Source organism: Hippocampus guttulatus, chromosome 6 (genome assembly GCF_054856545.1).
Source record: "Hippocampus guttulatus isolate MCC_2025c chromosome 6, RoL_Hgut_1.0, whole genome shotgun sequence".
NCBI classification, from domain to species: domain Eukaryota; kingdom Metazoa; phylum Chordata; class Actinopteri; order Syngnathiformes; family Syngnathidae; genus Hippocampus; species Hippocampus guttulatus.
In genome coordinates this window covers 14,096,286-14,118,336 of record NC_141266.1, presented here as the reverse complement: position 1 = coordinate 14,118,336, position 22,051 = coordinate 14,096,286, and the positions used below count along the sequence as shown (strand labels likewise).

The 22,051-nt window shown below is 41.2% G+C and overlaps 1 protein-coding gene across 4 annotated transcripts; it reads left to right on the top strand.

The window, feature by feature from the left end:
• Positions 1–353: 353 nt before the first annotated feature.
• On the top strand, positions 354–22,013 carry kcnn4 (potassium intermediate/small conductance calcium-activated channel, subfamily N, member 4). Of its 4 annotated transcripts, XM_086114238.1 has the most exons (10): positions 354–855; positions 942–986; positions 4,928–5,023; positions 6,948–7,384; positions 9,971–10,106; positions 15,698–15,808; positions 20,029–20,150; positions 20,511–20,580; positions 21,127–21,293; positions 21,703–22,013. In XM_086114238.1, exons 1-10 carry the CDS (start codon positions 478–480, stop codon positions 21,704–21,706), a joined length of 1,566 nt encoding a protein of 521 aa, XP_085970364.1. In that variant the 5' UTR covers positions 354–477; the 3' UTR covers positions 21,707–22,013. The 4 variants fall into 4 exon arrangements, with proteins under 4 accessions (XP_085970364.1, XP_085970366.1, XP_085970365.1 ...); XM_086114240.1 differs by lacking the exon at positions 942–986; XM_086114239.1 differs by lacking the exon at positions 21,703–22,013 and having other exon boundaries at positions 21,127–21,328.
• Positions 22,014–22,051: the final 38 nt, after the last annotated feature.

Genomic DNA, 22,051 nt, shown 5'->3' with positions numbered 1-22,051 from the left:
TTGGAGGCTTTTATCACATTCTAACTAGGCGTCCAATAATTACGGACGGCAGTGGATAAGGGGTATTTTTAGTTTGTATTTATTATATTCTAGATAATTCCTCAAGGGGAGATCAGGCTTTGTGCCCTGCATTGAGGCTAACAAGTGTTTCCCTTTTTTACTTCACAATGACTTGCTGTAGGCCAACACGTATTTTTTATGGGAGCAGCATATTCCTTGGAGTTTGGCAGGAAACCCTCTCGGTTTGTTTGCAAACACGCCGCGTGAATCGTGCAGGGCGCAGCATATGCTGCACGCGCACATGCAAATAAGATAAGATAAGAAATACGTACGGACTGCCTGGCATACAGCGGTGTGTGCAAATCGTACCACAGTGCCGCGCCTCTCTTTTTTTTCCCAAAGGGAGTTAAGTGTACTTCCACAATTAGCGGCTTCTATGAACGTGAAACGCGACGAGGGACGCGTACACCTGACACTATGTCCGGTGGCCAGGAGGGGACCGGACACGCGAGGGAAAGATCCCGACCACCGGGGAGCGACGAGAGGCGCAAAGGCCGCCTCGTGTGCGCTCTGGAGATGGAGATGACCAAGCGCGCCATCTCCAAGGTGGATTGTGGGAACTACGACGGCTTGGTGCACAGAAACGGAGGGGACTCGGCGGAGGTTTCCGTGCCCGTGTCTCTCCACGGCAAGAGGGGCACTCAAATGGAGGGAGACAACCTGTACAGGCTGCGAGACAGAAAGTTCTTGCTGGAGGACAAGAAGCGGCTGTGCGCGCTCTCTTTGGGCTCAGCTCTGCTCGGAATACTGCTGATGATCCTCCATACTGAGATGTGCCCATTCTTCTACAAACCGGTATGTGCGCCTAACTAGCACTCTTCTTTTTCTATTAAAACCACTATGCGTTGACTGAACACGTTCTCCTTCTTTACAACAACTAGATTTTGGACAAAGCTGCAAAGAAAAACAACAAAGATGGCATGAAAGTATGGATTTCAACACAAAAAGGGGAAAATTGATAATCCAATAAAATAGTCAATGTAATTTACTGGCAGAGGTGGTAAAAGGACTCACTGTACCATACTGTCTAGAAGACTGACTTGGACAGACACCTGTAAAAGTTTAAATACTGGTTCAACTGACCTACTAAAGTAAAAGTACAGACTGAAATGGACAGTTGTAAAAATAAGACAAAGAAAACAAAATCACAAACAAAATAATATCTGCCTTTTGTTAACTTGCACTTGTTTGAAGTTGCCAGGAACAATGCCAAACTCTGAACAAGGCCATCAGTGGGGAATATCTTGCTTCTCCAAATCAGTTCTTGTCGTTGTTCACGGTTGACATTCCTACGTGCCTTCTTACAAAGAAATGGAACTGGCCAATTTTGACAAAGTAAGGAGTAGGAGCTCTATCTATTTTCAAGTGTAGGGCATAAAAGTTAAAAGTTGTAAAGTAAATTATACCTGAAAAATCGACCTACGTACAGTAAAATGTATTTGTACTTCATCAATTCTTGCTATTGGTGAGTGCAAAATGTACTTGTCACTTTAGGCTATAGTATATACAGGTATACTGTACTGACAAACATCCGCTCAAGCTTAAAATTTTAAGTAGTCGATTAAAAAGATCACCATCCCACCATCTACTTCAGTTTATTGTGGTTGCTCGTTGTTTGTTTGTTTGATTTTTGCGTCAATATGGTGGCTCTGTATGCCTTTTAACGCAAGAACAGTTTTTCTGTGCAACAGGGTAGTTTGACCTACTCCCTCCGTGGTTACGTGTATTGTGTTGGACATTTATTTGAAAAGCAATCGGGCAGAACGACTGTAGTTGATCTTGAAATTCCTTCATCTGAAACTGATTTTATCTCAAACAATTCAACACTGCACACTTTAGTGATGCCTGAAAAGCCAGATGCCTTTAAAAGACAATAACCCGACCATCTAACCCACGACCTACATTTATTTGTTTTCATCCTTAAATTATCATCACAGTCAGTACAAGCAAAAGAGCATTTTAGCTTTGCACCAAGACCAACCCAGTCCACAAATACCCAAAATTCGAGTTCAATTGACACACATTTAAATACATTTAAAAAAAAAGAATTAAATCCTAAAAATTCTCCCCAGAACTCTGATAAACATTCCATACACTGAAAATGGGCGGTATCCGGTCAATGATGTCATTGATCCAACGGCAAATATTGACATTATAATCATTCACCGATTTTGCATTCAATGCAAGATATCGGCCAATCCAATCAGATATGTCTAAAGTCTAATATTGAACCATATTGCTGTTTTTTTCCTGCATTATAACTACCCTGTCCATAAAACCACCCACTTCCTTGTCTGTCGTCATAACAACTTTCATTAGCGAGCAGACAGCCCAAGTCATGCCAAACCCGCACAGGGGCTTTGAACCCCCTGGCTGATTCGTGACTCCGATTCCAGACACACAAACTCCTGACATCAATATGCAGATCGCAGTGGATAACAAAGGCAAGCTTGCACAGAAAGGTTCCCATGCATGCACACCATTAGACCACCATGCTGTGGAGTCAGTGATGAATAGACATGGAAGCGAAATGAAACAAGTGGCAATTGTTTTCCACACAACAGGGCGGGAGAAGTCAGTGTCAGGTGTTTAACTTAAAACGGAGAAATATTCTCTGAAGATTTGTCCCTGTCGGGTGGGATCTTTATGCTGAACGGTAACTGAGGAAGAAAGGCGGAAAAATGCTGATGTCTTCATGCAGTTCAATTAGGGCTGACTCACATGCACTATAATGTTTTTGTTTTTTTAAGGGATGCTTTGTTCCTTCTTATCTGTATTTCACTCCTCATTGTCTTGAATGCACAACTCCTCGTTGTATAAAGCTATTAGCCATGCAGACTCTGTGCTGGCCAAGTAATCCAGCATTGATTGCAGTCTAATTGGCGTTTGTTTTGAAAACCACTCCAGTGCATTAATGCTGCCTGGTAGTGAAAGTGGAGGGCACATCAAAGTTAATGGCAATGTACAAAAGTTATATTTTAAGCCCGACCTTGACGGTTGTGCACGAAAAAGAGGCTATTTCGGGAGGATTTTTCCACATTTGGCCTCTTCCCCTGCAGCTAGATTAACCTCAGAACTTTCCGCGTCATTTAGTGTATAATGTCAGCGTTTGCATGGGCAGTCTGAAAGCCAATACGTGAGATGGTCAGTACGGCTATGTTGGAGGCAGCAGTGTGCACTTGCCCTTGCCCTCCAAAGGCAGACCAAGATGAAAGGTTTTCAGCTTGCTAGGTTTTATTCTTGTACTTTTCGGTGATTATATGATTATTCAATTAATTATGACTTTTCAACTTTATTTTTACAAGGGGACAGCAACAGTTTTAGAAAGTCTGCTTCTGAATTCTGAGGTTCCAGCTTTGAATCATATCTCTGGCTTCCTTTCACAATCCAAAAACAATGGCTGTGAGCTTCAATGAACACTTTAACATGCCCAAGAGTGTGAATGGGAGTGAAAATGAATTGTCTTGTTAATTGTCTTTTCCAGGGTCTTTTCCAACCAATCCAGGGTGTACCCCGCCATCCAAAACACTCATGATGATAAGCACCATAGTCAATGTATTAATAAGATATTTTAGCCTGATCCAAAAAATGATGTGAATGAGAACATTTTAGACAAAGCTGCCTAAAGTGCACATACAAAAATGATTAGATTGAATCTTCAGTTATTTCCTGTGTGAAACTCTTAAATAAACCATACAATCTCAAAATCAGGTGCACGTGACTTCTCTTGGCTTCCATTTATTTATTACATTACCAACAAACCAGACCGAAACCTTTGCATTGAATTTTCATTATGTTTTCCCCTCACCGACCTGCCGATGATGTCTCGTCCAAGACTGTGAGAAACAATCTGTGCAAAGGTTAACCCAAAATTAAACTCATCGGGCTTGAAATGACTATTTCCAACAGGAAAACATTACAAAAACACTTTTAGAAAGCTGGCAGGAAACATGCCGTTGAACTCTCTGTTATGGAATGTGGTGAAATGTTCAGCCTTTTTGTGGAGTCCGCTAATTAGAACCCTGACGGAATACAGACACAGTGTGGACGCTATTGCAGAAACGGGAGGGAAAAACATGGGGAATGCCAACAGGGGCGTCACATCGTACTACCTACACGCTCAACTTTCCCCGATGCTGAATGTTTGTCATTAACTTTTGAAATGTAAATCACATTTGAGTGGCGTCAATACTTCCACTGACCTTGTAATGGATGCTTTGAGACTTTGAAACTTGTGAGAAGAAGGTGCAGTGGAGTCCTGTATGGACCGGGTCTGAATAGACAGAGAAGCATCTGTAAATTATCCATTCATTCACAATTGCGCTTGTTTAGGGTGGCAGATGAGATGAAGTTTATCCCAGATGAGTTTCGGGTACGACCGGGACTCGACACCCGCCAGTTGCAGGGCACATATACTGCAGCAGTAAATATACAGTATGTACATATATGTATACACACACACACACACCGAAATTCATGTCTAAACGATTGAGTGATAATGAAAAATATTTATCAGTGCATTTGATAATCACCTAGTGGTCAGCTAATTGATTTATTGTCATGTTCTTTCTCTCTTTGGCGTTGATCTCTCTGAAGGGCCTCGCTTTTTAAAGAACTACAGTGGTTCGGTTTTACCTGTTTTTGTGTTTTCTGATTCCCATCAATGGATCAAGGCTCTTTAAAGTGATCTTTATTCCACAACAGCTTTCTTCATGTACGGTATATTCAAAGATGTAACACCATCTTGACCTCATTTAAAAAAAAACCCCTCAATCATCAATCCAGACTCAAATATTTAATTGCTTCCTATTGACCAAAATCGAATTTTTTTCTTACTTAGTCACAATGTTGTTTTTCCTTTGTCCAGGGCACCGATATTGCCTTAATCATCAACTGTTCCATCACCCTGTCCACTGGCTGTCTCCTCATCTTCATCATCGCGTTCCATTACAAGGACATCAGGGTGAGTTCCTTTGTTTCCAATAATTTGGGTTGCCTCACGGTACTGTTTTGATTTGCGTGCGAGAACAGCTCCTCATCGGGGTGTGGCCCGCCATATTTTTATGCAACGTGCCAATAGATGTCAAAAACAATTTACGTTGACTTGGAGGGCAATTGTCGCTGGTCTCACTTCACTGATGGTAGTCTCAACACCAATTACTCACACTCTTTTTGGTAAATTGATATGTACTTTAGAATAGAAATCCCTGCTCAAAAAACTTTGTCCACATGAGCATACACATTATTTGGAGTTGCACCATGTTTCCAATCCACATGGCCGTTGTGTGTGAACTCAGTGTACTTTGTACATGAAGGGATTGGGCTGAGATTAAACACAATAAACACTCTCTCATAATTACAGCATGCATGTGCATGAAAAAAAGTGCAGAAAGTCCTTATGTGGTGAACCACACTCAAACCGGTAAACCCTTCTTGATTGGCCTCAACACTATCAGAAGCAATGACCTGCATTTGCACCCATTTTGAATATTCATTTCATTTAACTGCATTCATTTCGTCCTGACAGTCTTTGTTCTACATTTATGATGGCGCTTTGCTTCCAGTAGTAGATGTGAATGTTTGATTTGATTGGATTTTTTTTTTGTGTGTGTCAAATCAGATTCCAAGATCTACACTTGTAGATGATGTAAAGTTGACCGCTGTGAAGCGGGTACTTGGATTTCTTTCTAGCCCTGATCGTGCGTCTGTGTGTTACCCTCCCACCCCCATGACACACACACACACACTCACACGCACACGGACACGCACACGCACGCACACACACGCACACACACACACACACACACACACACACACACACACAGTTGAACAGCGGTCAGTGGGTGCTTTTTTTAACATTTGGGATGATGACAATAATAATGCATTGAAATTAACACTACTACTACTACTATTACGACTATAATAATAATACATCTAATGTAAGTCGCTGTTGGTGTAGTGGTCCGTTCGCCTGAGCGGGCAGCATGGAGTCGGTTCCCCACTCAGTGATGGTGTAGATGTGGATATGGACGGTTGTTTGTGGCGACCAGTTCAGGGTGTAGTCCGCCTTTTGCCCGAAGTAAGCTGGGATAGGCACCTTATTGATTCACTACTACTACAAATGATGTGCGTGGGACAGTTGTGTGCCGTCGTATTGCACATTTATATAGTATTGGTAGCGTCTATAATTGCCACGTGATAGCAGTGGTATTAAGTGGTACATAAAAGTCCGGACTGAACCCCATGTGGCAAATGCACTGCCTACTCTTGAGGGAGAGCATTTGCTCTGGTAGTCTTATTACCTAAAGTGTTTTTAAATATGGTTACGAGCCGTGTGCGATACAAGGAGAGGCCCATGCATGCTGAAAAGAGATAAGGAAGAGCGAACACACTCACAGTGTTTACTGCCTGTAATATTTTTCTTGTTCCTTATTGTTCGCAATGACAAACTCTTTACATCGAGTACATTAACGTTCTGATTGTTTAGATTATTGCAAGCAGGGAACATTAATCATTCATGGAGACTATTATATGATGTATATCGCTGTGTTGATGTTTGTAGTTGTTTTTATTCTAAATCCAAAAGGTCTTTGCTGAAACTGTTATCCTGAAAGATTATCATTGATTTTTTTTTTCAATGTAATGTTATCTTTCGCACATTATATGTATATATGTGTGTGTGTTATACTGTATATAGATATATAGATACTGTATATTATATCACATCCATTTATGAGCATGACACATTTTTGCATTAATTCTCACCAGTCCCAACTCTGCATGTGTGTCAGAATGGCAACGTCAGGACGATAGTTCTGTACATTCCGGATATTCTAGTTTCAATGTTAATTCAGACTGAATGTAATCAAATTTCCTATGCCTTTCAGCTCTTCATCATCGATCACAACCAGGTCGACTGGCGTATCGCCATGACCAGCCACAGGGTTTTTCTGATCACTCTCGAGCTATTAGCCTGCGCCATCCATCCCGTCGGCACATACTGGGAGGTGGGCCTCCACGGAAACTCGTCTTTCTCACCTCCACTGTGTGACTCCAACCATCACAACACGGCCCTGGCGAATTTGGAGCTGCTGCTGTCGGTGCTGATGTTCTTGCGCCTGTACCTGGTGCACCGGGCTGTCCTGTTGCACAGCAAAGTGTTGCTGAGCGCCTCCTACAGGAGCATTGGCTCGCTCAACAATATCAATTTTACCTTCCGCTTCGTACTCAAGGTGCTGATGAACAAGTACCCGGCTCGCACCCTGCTGGTGTTCATCCTCTTCTTCTGGCTCACGGCATCCTGGATGCTTACCCTTTGTGAGAGGTACGAAACACATCAACAGTATATATATTAATTATTGCATACGGACTGATGATGAAGTGGTTTCACTTCAAGCCAAACTGTTTGCAAAAGCGCATACAACAGTAGAACCTATGAAATGCAAAGTTTCTGAGGTTCTGAGGTCAATAATAATCATCAAAACTTACTTTAAGATTGTCATCCAAGACTTCAGCAAGTCTCACAACCGAAGTCGGTTGGTTGTGTCCAAAAAGTGAAGTAAATTAAGAAGTAAGACTACAGCATGACCATACACATCAATCATTTGTTAGCAATGCTTATCTTCTTTGACCTTGAACAATGGTTAGGTTCTCGTTGCACATCCTTTGTTTACAGTGTTTTGTTAGTCAGATTTTATTATAAACATTGTTAAACTTCTGTTTTCTTGTATAAAGGTTAGAATGTTGTCAAGAATTGCCAGGTCGGCTAAAATGAGTTTTAAATGGGAACAATTTGACCCTAGGGACGAATATTTATTCTCTGTTACTTCCTATTACAAATTGAAATACCCCCCAAGGACCTCCCAAAATAATAATGGAGGTCGATGGGTGCCTTAGCATGGTTTGTGTTCGCTGTCAGGGACAATTTTCCCTTGGAAATTCGGTTTTCTCCGGGTACTCCGGTTTCCTCCCACATTCTAAAAACATGCGTGCCAGGCTGATTGAACACTCTAAATTGTCCCTAGGTGTGAGTGTGGGCGAGCATGGTTGTTTGTCTCTGTGTGCCCTGCGATTGGCTGGCAACCAATTCGGGGTGTCCCCCGCCTACTGCCCGAAGACAGCTGGGATAGGCTCCAGCTCCCCCTGCGACCCGAGTGAGGATAAAGCGGTTCGGAAGATGAATGAATGAATGAATTCGATAATGAGATCACCCTGATCGTAGTTCTCTGTGTACCATGGCTTGTGTTTAAGATTTGACCAAAAAAAATGTCAGAAGGTGATGTCAAACAAATGTCAGGACAACTTTTCAGAGGGAATGTGTCAAGACATGTAATACAGTACATCAATTTTTCATTAACAGCAACATTATGGGCTGCCCGTTGGGTGACTGGTTAGCACATCCACCTACCTCACAGTGCAAAGGTACAGGGTGCGATTCCAGCTCCCCTCCCACATTCCAAAAACATGCATGACAGGTTAATGGAACACTCGATATCTTCCCTTGGTGTGATTATGAGCGCCAATGGTTGTTCGTCGCTCTCTGCCCTGCGATTGGCTGGCAACCGGTTCAGGGTGTCCCCCCCGCCTACTGCCCGAAGACAGCTGGGATTGGCTCCAGCACGCCCTCAACCCTTCTGTGGATAAACGGATTAGAAAATGGATGGATGGATGGATGCAAGATTATTTTGACTTCATCTTGCAAATACAGTAACACCGTTCATGAACATATTTGACAATAGTGTCAGTATAACATTTGAACTATTCATTTGTCACGTCATTTTTATTCTTGTTAAATTAAGCCCTGCACTGCAGACGATCACAAGCAAACACAATTTCTATGTTTGCTCTGGATTTCATCCATAGTCGAAAGTTTTACTCTTCCATAAATCTTGATGGTCATTTTAACTTGTCTTTCTAGTTAGACCTTTACGATGTTGGTTGTGACATACAGTTGAGTGTTGAATGGCCGACCGTTGTTGACATTGTATTCAAGAAAACCAGTTGGCATTTACACATAGAGCGAGTCGAGTTGCTCATGTGACTAATAGGCCACACCTTATAAGACTTTGGTACACATGAGATGTTTTAAGGTCATGAATGTCCAGTCCGTATGATGACACAGACCTGTACATTTTTTAATCTTGTGGTTTCAGATTGAGGGAATACGATGTGAATTGTTCAAACTGACCAATGATTCGAAAAGACACAAGCTAACTCATGAAAACATACTGGAAAGCAGACACACTGCACAATCTTTGAATGGAAAATGAAGTGAATTGGGGTCAAAAATATACAGTAGATTAAATTAATGCCTCTGGCAAATTTTAAGCGGGTTTTTCTTTTTCGGTTTTACTTCATAAAAATATTAAACAGAAACAGATGATGCTAAACTGTGCCACTATGTTACCTTGATTGACATTGGCTGTGACCACTCCCACAGACCGCAGCACTCACTCTCGCAGATCCGCCGGCCTGTGTTTGTCTGCAATGTTACCAACATGGGGTCTTACCTGCCTCCATGCGGAGAAATTGATGATTCCAACATATTTCTGAAAATATAATGTATTAAGGCATCAATTTATTTCAAAATTACTTTTTTTTTTTTTAATTTACCTTAAAGGAAAAATCTCACTTGACTCGCATTTTATTTTCATGAAATTACAACACAGTTGTTGTGTTTTTCTATTATGAATTTGTTTTAAATTACTAAGGTCAACTTCAGCACTCAGGACATATCACAATCGTGGGCAAATGTGTACCGATAATTATTAACAATAGCAATTAATGGTTTCCACAAAATACAAGTCCATGTTAATTCGTTCATTTAATTTTGGCTTTAAGCACTGTGTTGCAGTTTAAAAGAAAATTAAGAAGCGGTTTCACTCACTGTGTTCATTCCTCTCCACTATAGACAGACTGCAGGCTCGACAGATCACATGGAAACGGCTTTGTGGCTCATCGCCATCACCTTTCTGACGGTGGGCTATGGCGACGTGGCGCCCAAAACGAGCTGTGGCAAATCGGTGTGTCTCTTCACCGGAGTCATGGTAACTCACTTACACTTTCGTTCACTTTTATTGCCTAGACGTGCGAGTTGCGGTCTCATAGATGCTTATCTCGGTTTTACTTGCTCAGAATTATACTACTTCTTTTTTAATGGAGAGAACAAGTTGATAAGAAAAAAAAGCATACAAGATGTTCCGTTGCTGTTCTGTTTCCTCATATTGCATCATGTGCAAAATGTTCCTTTCATCAAGGTCTGCTTCATCTGCCTTTTCTGAGGCAAGGAAGTAGTGTTCACTGTTCACTTCTACTTTAGATACTTCAATCAAATTGACCTACATTTGTCCCCCCGCCCCCTTTTTTTCAAAGAAAATCTATTCTGTTTTATTCCTCATCATATTTTATTCTGTATTCTTTTGCCTTACATTTTAATTGCTATCTTCCTATTACTTATTGTGATTTCATTTATCACGCTTTCTCGTTGTTGGATTTCTTCAAAGCCTGGCATCGAGTACGGGCTATTAAGTGAAAATTTTACTTTTTTTTCAGTGAAGCAGACCACCCGTGTTGCATTAATAGCCACTGCAGAGTGAGAATATGTGGGTCATAAATGGGCAGCTCAGTTCTGACCTCTTTTGATAAGGATATGGTCCAATGACGAGATATTTGTACGGGGATATGTAAAGCCCATTAGATGTTGTTTTAGAAATGCTACTGTATTATGACCAATTATAACTAACAGGCCACACATTCGGAAGTGCACAGATCATTTCCAAAGGCTGAGCTGTATAACTGGAGTGTCGAAATTTGCATTTGTTTGTCCATCTGTTCAACCCTTAACAGTCTACTTAATATTAATTGAGGATGACGATCACCAAAAATGTCATTCTTGATACACGGGCCGGGCCATTTCAAGATAAGTTTATCAAAAATGGCTAAATGTATCTGTAAAATGTTATTAATTTTAGGAGTACAATTTAATCATATATTTTAATGATTTGTTTTATTTTGAAATGAATCCTCCTCTTATGTTTGTTTTTTTCGGTACATTAAAAATGTTCACAGGTCAACATGTCCTGCTGCAACTTTCAAATTGTTTCTGTGAATACTGGAAAATCAGACAAAAATCATCCATCCATTATCCGAACCGCTTAATCCTCACTAGGGTCGCGGGGGGTGCTGGAGCCTATCTCAGCCGTCTTCGGGCAGTAGGCGGGGGACACCCTGAACCGGTTGCCAGCCAATCGCAGGGCACACAGAGACGAACAACCATGCGCACTCACACTCACACCTAGGGACAATTTAGCGTGTCCAATCAGCCTGCCATGCATGTTTTTGGAACGTGGGAGGAAAACGGAGTACCCGGAGAAAACCCACGCAGGCCCGGGGAGAACATGCAAACTCCACACATGGAGACAAAAATAAGTTAAGATGTTTATATTTATTAAAACAAACAAAAAAAATACGGTGGGGGGGTTATGTATGAGATATTTTTTGCCTCCTTTTTATGCCTTCATGTTGCGGTTGGGTCATTATATTTAAGATGCCATCTAAATTCAAAACTCTTTGAGAAAATATTTCTTAAAAATGAGAAAATAGGGCCGAACCGAATAATGGTTTTGGATTCCAGAACTGCAGCGCCATATAATGTGCGATAACAAAAAATATTTATTTACAGAAAAGCGCACCGACAAAGTACAAATGGAAACTGCTGGTCACAAGGAGCCAGGAGAAACAATGCATAAACAAAAGCGTCTGCAAAAGGCAAGGCATTAGGGAACACCAAGAATAAACAAACGAATCTTCAAGAAGCCAATAACGCCAAGCCAAAGACCAAGAGCAATAAGAAAAATTTAACATACAAACTAGACTCTATGAATAGCAAGAGCAACTATAGAGAGCATCGAGAGGTCTAGGTCATTTGAGAACAGGTGCGCTTGTTGGTGGCAAACACCCTTCACTCCAGCTGCAGCTGAAAACAAAAACAGACCGACATAACAGAAACAGCTAAATAAATACTGTATAAGAAACATGAATATTACCACAGGAGACTTTGTAATTGCTCAGCGGGCAGGATTACAGAACAAAACAGGCGTGTGTTTGTGGCCTGCGGGCTATACTTGGCCTACCCTTGCTTTAGGGAAATGTGCCATTGTCATCATTGTCTAATAATAGGATTTTTAAATCACGAAAAGGAGTTAAACTTGTCATGCACTATCCCAAACAAGTTAAACAAATATCTCCATCTCTTGGGAATAAGTAAGACATTGTTTGACTGAATTGCATTGTAAAAGGGCAGGATAAAAAGGGTATGACCGCGTGCTGTTGAAAGGGGGAGTGGGTGCGCGAGTATAACAAGTGGACCAATAGCAACAGTGAGTGAAGACTGTCATTTACTCTGTTAGCAGTGTATATGTGAGAGTAGATGAGTGGTGAGTGTCTCTGCTGATGTGGGAATGAGAATGGAAAACCATCATTTCTATTTCTCCTTCAGCTTTTTATAAGCTCCCCTTGTAAGGCAAAGCTTTCCATCCTATCCATTTTTAGGGGTTTTTTTATAGCCTTTGGCAGTACCACAACGAGGGTGTGCCAACCTGTGCCCACCACTTGGAAAAGATAAATTTCCATTTCTCAGCGGAGCGATGGTGGCAGTCAGACACCACCCGATTGCTGGCGCACCTGAAAGATGGTGGCAAGCGGACGCTGCTTAAGATGTGGTACCTCGGACATCATTCTGACAACAGTGATGTGTTGTGAGTTGAGGGTTTTCGTCAGGGTGGCAAAAAGGTGGACCCAAATGCAGGATGTACTCAAAAAAAAAAGGGATTTTATGTTCCGAAAATAAAATTAGGGCAAACAAAGCATGTAATATGAAAAGATACTAAATTAATATGAGTTAAAAAAATAAAAAATAAAACAGCAAATCAAAACAGGGAATGGACTTACAAATATCACAGGGGACACCAACATAACCAAAGGCAATGCTCCTACAAAGACAGAAAGAAATCACAGAACGATTGCTGCATTCATGGAACGTAGGAATTCTGACATCTTACTAGGAAGAGCGCACTACAATGCCCCTTTGAACTGAGAGGTCCGAGTCACACATTGCGATTTGTACTGACTGCGTGAAGATAGAGCGTTATCTCCCTGCATAAAGGTATTTGATGAAAAGAATGAAATGCTTTGAAGATAATATATTCCTTTGTTGATGTAAATTAAGGAAATTATGAAGAAGGTTTGCTGGAGGTCAAAAAGTGTTGCGATGAACCAGAACAACAACAAATTTATCGGAATCAGACATGTTTGTTGTTTACATTCACCGTGAACATTTTGAGGTCATAACTGGGACAATCCAAATAGGACATTTCAAACTTTCCAGCTTCCTCGAATGCAGCATAAATCCAAGCAAATTGGTGAGACAATGAAGAACACTTGGACAAGATACAAGTGGCTCAGGGAGCTGATTGGTTGAACACAAGGGACAGACTGGTGGACACAAAACATAACGAGACAGATAAGACATGAAAAGGGCCATTCATCCATTTTCTAATCCGCTTATCCTGAAGACTGTCGCGGCCGTGATGGAGTCTATCTCTGCTGTTTTGAGGCAGGAGGCAGGGTACACCCTGAACCGGTTGCCAGCCAATCACAGGACACACAGAGACAAACAACCATCTGCGCTCACACTCACACCTAGGGACAATTTAGAGTGTTCAATCAGCCTGCCATCCATGTTTTTGGAATGTGGGAGGAAACCGGAGTACATGCAAACTCCACACAGGAAGGCCAGAATCGAACCTTGCACCTCTGCACTGCACTGTGACGCAAACGTGCTAACCAGTCGAACACCGTGCCACCTCAGAAATGATAAAACTCAAAACCTATCAAAACTACTTCAGCAAAAATAGGGCATGACAGTTTGCCTATGTAAATGCGATTCCATGTGGCTAACCTGTGTACACTATATGGACAAAAGTATTGGGACACGTTTGCTTAGGCATTCAAACAGAAAAAAAGCTAGATTGAAATTTGGACAGATCTGATACAGAGCCTAAATTTGAAAATGTTGCAGGACCTTGCAGCACCTGGAGAAACCCCACACAAGCCAGTCGAAAACATGAATAACTCCACAAGGAGACGGCGTAGCCAAGATTCAAAATGCAGTTTGTGACCAGTAGGATGCTGTCGCTGTGTATGGTTCTTCCACACTCTCCTGGTGCTCTGGACCACATATCAACACAACACTGTCAAACACTAAACAGGAGTCAATGGCAGCAGCAGAATAAACTGTTTGGCATAGACAGTAAAGATTTGTCACACCCTCTATTATGCTTTTTCTCATACAATTAGGGCATCATTTAAGGGGAAAAGAATATTTGTCAGACCATAAGGTGTCCCGTATTGTTAGGTGCAATATCAATGAACCGGCCGTGTCATTTACTTTGCGGTTCCACGTTATAACATTGGAGGCGCGGTCCCAGAAGCGCTGAGTTCGCATTCGGTCTGACGGCAGCATGAGGCTAGCAGGCCTCCATTTCCCTTGATTTTCAGACATGCAAGCAGGAAGTAGCTCTCAGTCTGGTATGACAAAAACATGGATGCCTGCTAGCAATTTGATGTGCATGAGAATGACAATTTGAACATAATTGGAAGGAATTTTAATAAAAGACGCTGAAATGACAAGCTGACATCTATGCATAAAACGTACCGGATTACAAAGTGTGCTGTCGATTTTGGGGAAAATTAAAGGTTCTTAAGTGTGCCTTATGGTACAATAAATACGATACAGTGAACCCCCACTATTTGCGCGGCATTGGGACGGAGCCACTGTGAAAATCAATGAGTCACGAGTAACCCAAAAGGGTTTATAATTGCCTATAGATGCCACAAGATGGCAGCAAAGTACTACTTCTGTGAAAATGCATCTTTTCGCCTCATATCAACATAGTTCTTTAGCAACAAGATGCCACCTGATAGCACCAAAGCAATATTGTTTACTTAGAATAAAACCGCACTTAGGTTTTTCCAGCAAATAACATAGGAAAGGTCCCCCACAAATATCCATAAATAGGTGAATGCTGATTCCCGAATATATAGTTCACTGTCCTGTTCACGTTACTTTTGTCCAAATAGTGTATGCGATTCAAATCGAATGCTTTCTTACATTTTACTTTGTCCTTCTCTTTCTGATGCAAGCTGAAGAGAAAAAAAAGGTAAAATGTGCTTTTGTTATTGTTTGTGGTGGTCATGGGGTTCCTTCAGTGTGTGTTCTGTGACGTGTGTGTTTGTATTACAGTGTGTGTATTTTTGTTTTGGAGGTCTGTCTTCATCATTCTGTCGTCCTGTGCCCAGCAAAGACAGCCAGCTATTCTCAGAGGAAATCGGCACTAATATAGCTGTGCCACACAGCCTTGTGTTTAACTTTTGAACCCTATGTGTAAATAGAACTTTGATTTATAGGACAAAACCATACGAGGTATGAGGAGCCACATTGCCCTATTTTATTTAATTATTCTTTGCTTCAAAAGGAATAGGTCACCAAGGTCTAAATATTTGTTGGTGTTACATTCATAGAGATGATTTCATTTGGTGCGTGTGATGGACAGTTTTATGTGTTTGTGTCGGTTTTCAGGGTGTAGCCTGCACCGCAATGCTGGTCGCTGTGGTAACCAAGAAGCTGGCATTGAATAAAGGGGAGAAGCATGTGCACTTTTTCATGCTGGACATCCAGATCTCAAAAGGGGTAAGAGCTACAAAAACACATTATTAATTCACGTGGCATTCATTTACTTTCACATATAACAATTTGATATTTCCAAAACACCATTGGCCAAAAATGCAATTTAATTAGCTAATGAAAAGTTGTGCTGTCATGAAGTCATAACGAGTTGTTGAGTGGTTGTTATATTTTACGCGAACGCTGAACAAATAAAAGAGGAGGAAATTGCAAATTGTAATTGTAATATTTTGCGAGTGAGGTGATAGATTTGTGTTTTATGTAATATATTTTGTATTGTCGCTTGAACAGACCATCTCTGTGGGTTGCAGGGGAGAATGTGAGAATGTTACTTTGGCTTGAGCAAGTCATGAAGTCATTCTATCCTTGTGCATGTGCTAATATTTGGTTGCTCAATTGTTGAAAGGTTTTTTCGTGCGACACGACCTACCGAGACACCATTAACAGCAACTAAATGAGGAGAGGAATTTTAAACGATAATAAAGCGGAAAGATATTTGGATTTACAGTATCTACAAATCTATTATTTTGGCCATACTTGATTAATGCTCACCTCAATGCTTTGGTCAGCATGGTGGGAGAAGTGGAAACTTGACCAATTTCTGTGTGTCATGCACATGTTTTGGTTTGTATTTTTTTTTCATATTTATTTTTAGCCCGGTCAACCTTTTTACAGCCTTTTCAAGGCGTCAAACAGAGGAAAACATCTTTAGTCCGGAAAGCAACTTGTGTCAGTTCAGGACGGCGGCAGTGATTGGCAGGAAACTGTGTGTGTGTGTGTGTGTGTTGACAGAACGGTAACCTTCATATGGTGGGGATGAAAACCATGAACTCCTGTTGTTCACGTGATTACAGCATAACAAACATTCACATACTGTGAATCAAATTTAGTTAAGGCAAGGAGCGATAACTGTTGTATAGTAATTCCTCGTTGATTGCGGGGGTTGCATTTCAGACCACCCCACTGATAGACAGAATCGACAAACTAGCGACCATGTTAGTTGTATTCGTCATGTATGGTTATTTTATAGCTTTATGCATTAAACCCACTATGATATGCATGCGAGATGCAGGTATTATTTTGTCCACTTGGGGCCTGGCTTGTTAAAGAGACGTCGGATTCGGCGAATGCGAGCGCAGAGTTGGCTGGCTGTTAACTGGCTAAACCATTAGCCACTCTGCGTTGAGTGACTTGACGTCAGCAAACGGCAGGTCATGTGGGAATATGTGCTTGTGTGTACCGGCGGCTATGTCAATCTTTGACCATCCTGAAGAGATTACAATTCATTTCATTAGCATTGGTAAACTATATTAAATGAGCTAACACTGTTCACTTGAGTTAAATACCTTAAAGTCCAAATGACCCCATGGGGATAAATAACGTTTTCTGAATCGGAATTAAAGGAAGGCTTCATTAATTTTACATCTGTTGTTTGACCGCTAATAATGAATTAGTTTGTCTTGGAAAAATGCATAAGAGCTGAAAAATACACCTCTATTAATATATTTCTTTTTTTTTTTGGCAACATTTTCAACACACAGATACGCATGCCCGTATTGAGTCCGACGAGACGTGATGTATCCTCGCTGCTGTAAAATAGAGACACATTGGATGAGGAAGACGCAAAGAAAAACAATGCCTTAGTGCACTGCCAAAACATTGTGGATTACTCCCACAGCATGTTTTTATAGCATTTATGGCACTTAATATTTAGTCTTGGCGGCACAGTAGTCGATTGGTTAGCACGTCCGCCTCACAGTGCACATGTGCAGGTTTCGATTCTGGCTCCGGCCTTCCTGTGTGGAGTTTGCATGTTGTCCCCATACCTGCGTGGGTTTTCAGCGGGTACTCCGGTTTCCTCCCACATTTCAAAAACGCACATGGCAGGCTGATTGAACACTCTAAATTGTCCCAAGGTGCGCACCCAGAATAATCGAGATTTTGAACAACACAAATTATTATAAGATAAGATGAGATAAGAAAACCTTTATTTGTTTCACAATGGAGCAATTCGCAATTTACAGCAGTGAAAAATAACAGTACAAAAAAATCAACTAAATAGTGAAACTGCAAACCTGAAATCAGTGATTGTGGGGGATTTACTGTATCTCAAAATGCTGCGACATAACAAATAGCCCCCCCACCCGATAAATAAATAAATAATAAACAATTTTGCGATCAAAGGAAGCCGCTAAAAGTGAGGCGTGAGGGATGACTGAAATGGATTCCAAGGAAGAACTGATGGAGAAGGAAACATGACCGTGAGTGTGTGCCTGTTTGTGTGTCTTGTAGAGGCGTTACTCTATTTGCAGGACTCAACAGGACTTATTCATTGTTTGCTTCGGATTCCAAAAAAGGGAGGCGTCTAATAAACAAACAGTAACCAAGAAATACTGCCCTGAAGCTTTTTCGGCCTCATTTAAATGATTTCTTTTGTGAGGTGTGAAGCCTTACGTGGTGTTTCTTAGCAAACTACGTGCGCTGTTTTGAAGGATACAACCATTTCCTCTCTTCCAGTGGCTGCATCCTGTCACAAGGTGCATCTTTACACATGACTGATTGTTTTGATCCTTGTGTGTGTGCGTGCATCCTTCGAGTCCAGATTTACACTGATGGGAACAAGGGAAGACACCTGGATGCTTACACTGACAGCCTCTATTAATAACCCTCGCAGTGGGGCCGGCGTGACATCATCACTGGGCCGCTACAGTGATTGGGCAGGAAAACAAAGTATGCATGAATAGAATCAAAGACAAAAGATACAAAATGTGATGCAAGAGGTGGCAACGTTGCATAAGGAGCAGCGAGGGCAGGTTTGTTTCAGTTCCAGCAGATCGCGCTGTATTTATTTGGTTGCTGTGTACGGGGAACTCCTGCATATTTGTGTTTCGCATTGGCAACTTCACTTTTTTGGTGGATTTTTTTTTTCCTTAACCTATCCACTGTTATTCACTGAAAAACTTACCTAATGGCTGCTTGGTGCTCAGACCAAAGTCTTATGGTATCTTGGTACCAATGAAATATGGTAAAGTGAGTTGAGGAGCTTAATTTAAACAAAAGCGAGGCTTTGTTGCCATTTTGTGTCATCTATAGGCATTTAAACAATACGCACAGATTTTTGCTATTCACTGCAGAGCTGGGATTCTTTGTACTGTATTTTCCGGACTATAAGTCGCAGTTGTTTTCATAGTTTGGCCAGGTGTGCGATTTATACTCTGGAGCGATTTATGTGTGAAATGATTAACACATGATTATGTCATTTCACATTATTTTCACATTAAACCACAAGAGGGCGCTCTCGGCCTGTGTTGATAAATCGATGATGAGTCTGACGTAAGCAGTAGTAGTAGTAGTAGATTTTATTTATAAGCGCCTTTCAAGACACCCAAGGACACTTTACAATAACAAAAAACACAAAACAATACGGAAGCGACGTAGAAGAGGAAGCGGCGCATCATCTACCTCCCGATTTGGGGAAGTTGTTTAAAAGTGACACCGAGGATGAAGATGTCATTGGATTTAGTGATTTGGCGTGAAAGTTATAGTGATAGTTTGGTAAACTTGTTAGCATGTTCTTTATGCTAGAATTATCTGAATAACTCTTAATATGTTACGTCGTTACTGATATTACCAGGCATGTCAGTCATGTAAAGTTAGTATACCGTACACTTATTCAGCCTGTTGTTCTCTATTTTACTATTATTTTAAATTGCCTTTCAAGTTGACATGTATGTTTTTGGTGTTAGATTTTATCAAATAAATTTCCCCCAAAAATGCGACTTATACTCCAGTGCGATTTATACATGTTTTTTCCTTTTTAATTATGCATTTTATGGCTGGTGCGATGTATAATCCGAAAAATACGGTACTGTGCATCACCACAGAACAAGATCCAGTAAACTCCCGTTAATTTCAGGATGGCATACGTTCCACATCCATAAACAATAGGGGAAAAGCTGTCATACAGAGAGACTATTTTATACCGAAGTATGGAACTGCCAATGTGGAGGAAATGCTTTCTCGTATGAGCATGTTCCTCACTGTAAACATTACTGGTTACAAGCAAAAAAATGACCAATGACTTTAGATGCAACCTTCCCAGGAATTCTGCATCCAACTATAGCACAATGTCGGAATCGGACAAAGATGGACACCTCACGTTTTCTCCTGTGCCACAAAAGTCATTGATAAAACAAATTAGTAGAATACATCTTTCCACCACTCAGATCCGCCACGCTGCTGCAAACGTGCTTCGCGAGTGCTGGCTCCTGCACCGAGCTAACCTGACCAAAGGAACCCGAGGAGAGCACCGAAGACACCAGAGATGTCTTTTGGAGGCCATCAGAGTGTATGTTCCGACAGCTACAGGCAGGATGCGTGCGTGTATGTGTGTGTGTCTGTGTGTGTGCGTGTGTGTGTTCTTTATGTAGAATTTCATAAGTCATCATTTTCCTATTTTACCAAGTCAGCAGTTCTTTTTGTCCATAAATGACAATCCCAAAATAGGCATTCATGTTTGTTTATGGCAGTGTAATGCTTCACATAGCTGACTCTCTGGCTTTGTCACTGAATGGCATACGTTGTATAAGAAATCTGAGGTGCAGTTCTATTATGTAAACACAGGAAATTACTCGATACCGTTGACACGTAATTTGTACATTAAAAAAAAAAAATAGACGTTTGAAAATTTTCAACTTGTCCTCTGCAGATTTCGTCACTTGCGCCTCAAACAGAGAAAACTGCGCGATTACGTCAGTGAGATGGTGGACCTCCCAAAGGTAAACCATTGATATTTTCATTGCTAACACCTAACACCTGGCCAAATGGAAAAAAAAACAAAACAATGCAGGACCTTCCCCCGAAACAACCAATGTAATATTTAAGTCAGTAGGTGATCAAACACTAATTCAAATGTTTATTAGAAATGTCGGATGGGAAGATGTCAGGGACAGCGGTCACTACAGTGGACCACTATACTGTAATGTTATCAGGTAACAGGTTATTATTGGTGCATGAAAGTGTTAAAGAAGAAATAAATTTTTGAAGTTGAATAAACTCATGATACGGAGGGTTTTCCGGGAAGAAGCACTGATGTGACTGGTTTATACGGAAAACTGGCCTTGTTTCTTTACAGATGCACATTCTCATTGCTTACTTTTTGTGATTAGCTTTTATTTAGTGGAACATGTAAGTCATCCTTCCTGCAGCAGGAGCCTTGTAGGATTTCGGACCGAAATATTGACCACTGCAAATGTGTGTGTTTTAAATGAATGTATTGGTTGGAAACCAAATCCAGACTTAAACCTTTGCATTTGCATGACCAGATGCAGATGATCATGTGTGATCTCAGCGCCAATTGGAATAACTCGTATCGGGAGCTGGAGCAACGGATCCTGTCCATGGAGCAGAAACTCGAAGAGCTGAGTCGCTCCTTCCAAGAAACCTCAAAGCTGCTGTCTCAGGTCTTACGTCACCGCAACCAGGAGATCAGGTAAACAAAGTTCACAACACTCGCGGCTGATGCTGTGCAGATCAGCAACATGGCACAAGATGGCCGAGGAGGGGTATCATAATGCAGTGGCGGGCAGTACATCTGATCCCGGCGGCCTTCAGTGGGGATTACCTGATTTAATAATACCACTATTGTGTCGTAATTGTCAATACTATACAAAAACTAAATGCACGGTAAATGGGCAGTATAAAGCAGTCATGAAGACGCAAATGAAGATGACTTTCACAACTACTGTGAGTGACACAGAAAAAATGCAGAAATTTTTGTCCGTTTTCATAGAGGATGAAGAAAATTAAGACAATCACCATTGCTTAAAGAGTGGGAACACAGCGACCATGTGCTTTTGTTGGTCTGTCTATGGCACCGTCATCATGTGTTTCTTTTGCAGGTGACACGACCACTGCCCTCACTTCAGAAAAGAACTTTTTGTCCGACAATGTCTACAAAAGGGAGGCGGTGAACATTTTCACCTGTGCAGAGCTACTTCTACATCCTTCCAGCATTTTGGAGGAGTGGCAAGAGATTATCTTCGGGCCCAGTTTCGGGTATTCGTCACCAATCACGACTGTGGAAGAACTCATCGAGAGCTTTCAAATGTACACTGTCAAGCTTCAAAACTTTCTCTGTATTATTGTTATTATTATTATACGCCATTTAAAGGGCTTTTTTGATTGGACTCATCAGTGCCTTATTTATTTTAAACTCATTGGTGGTCGTATTCAGTTTCATGAAAGCTT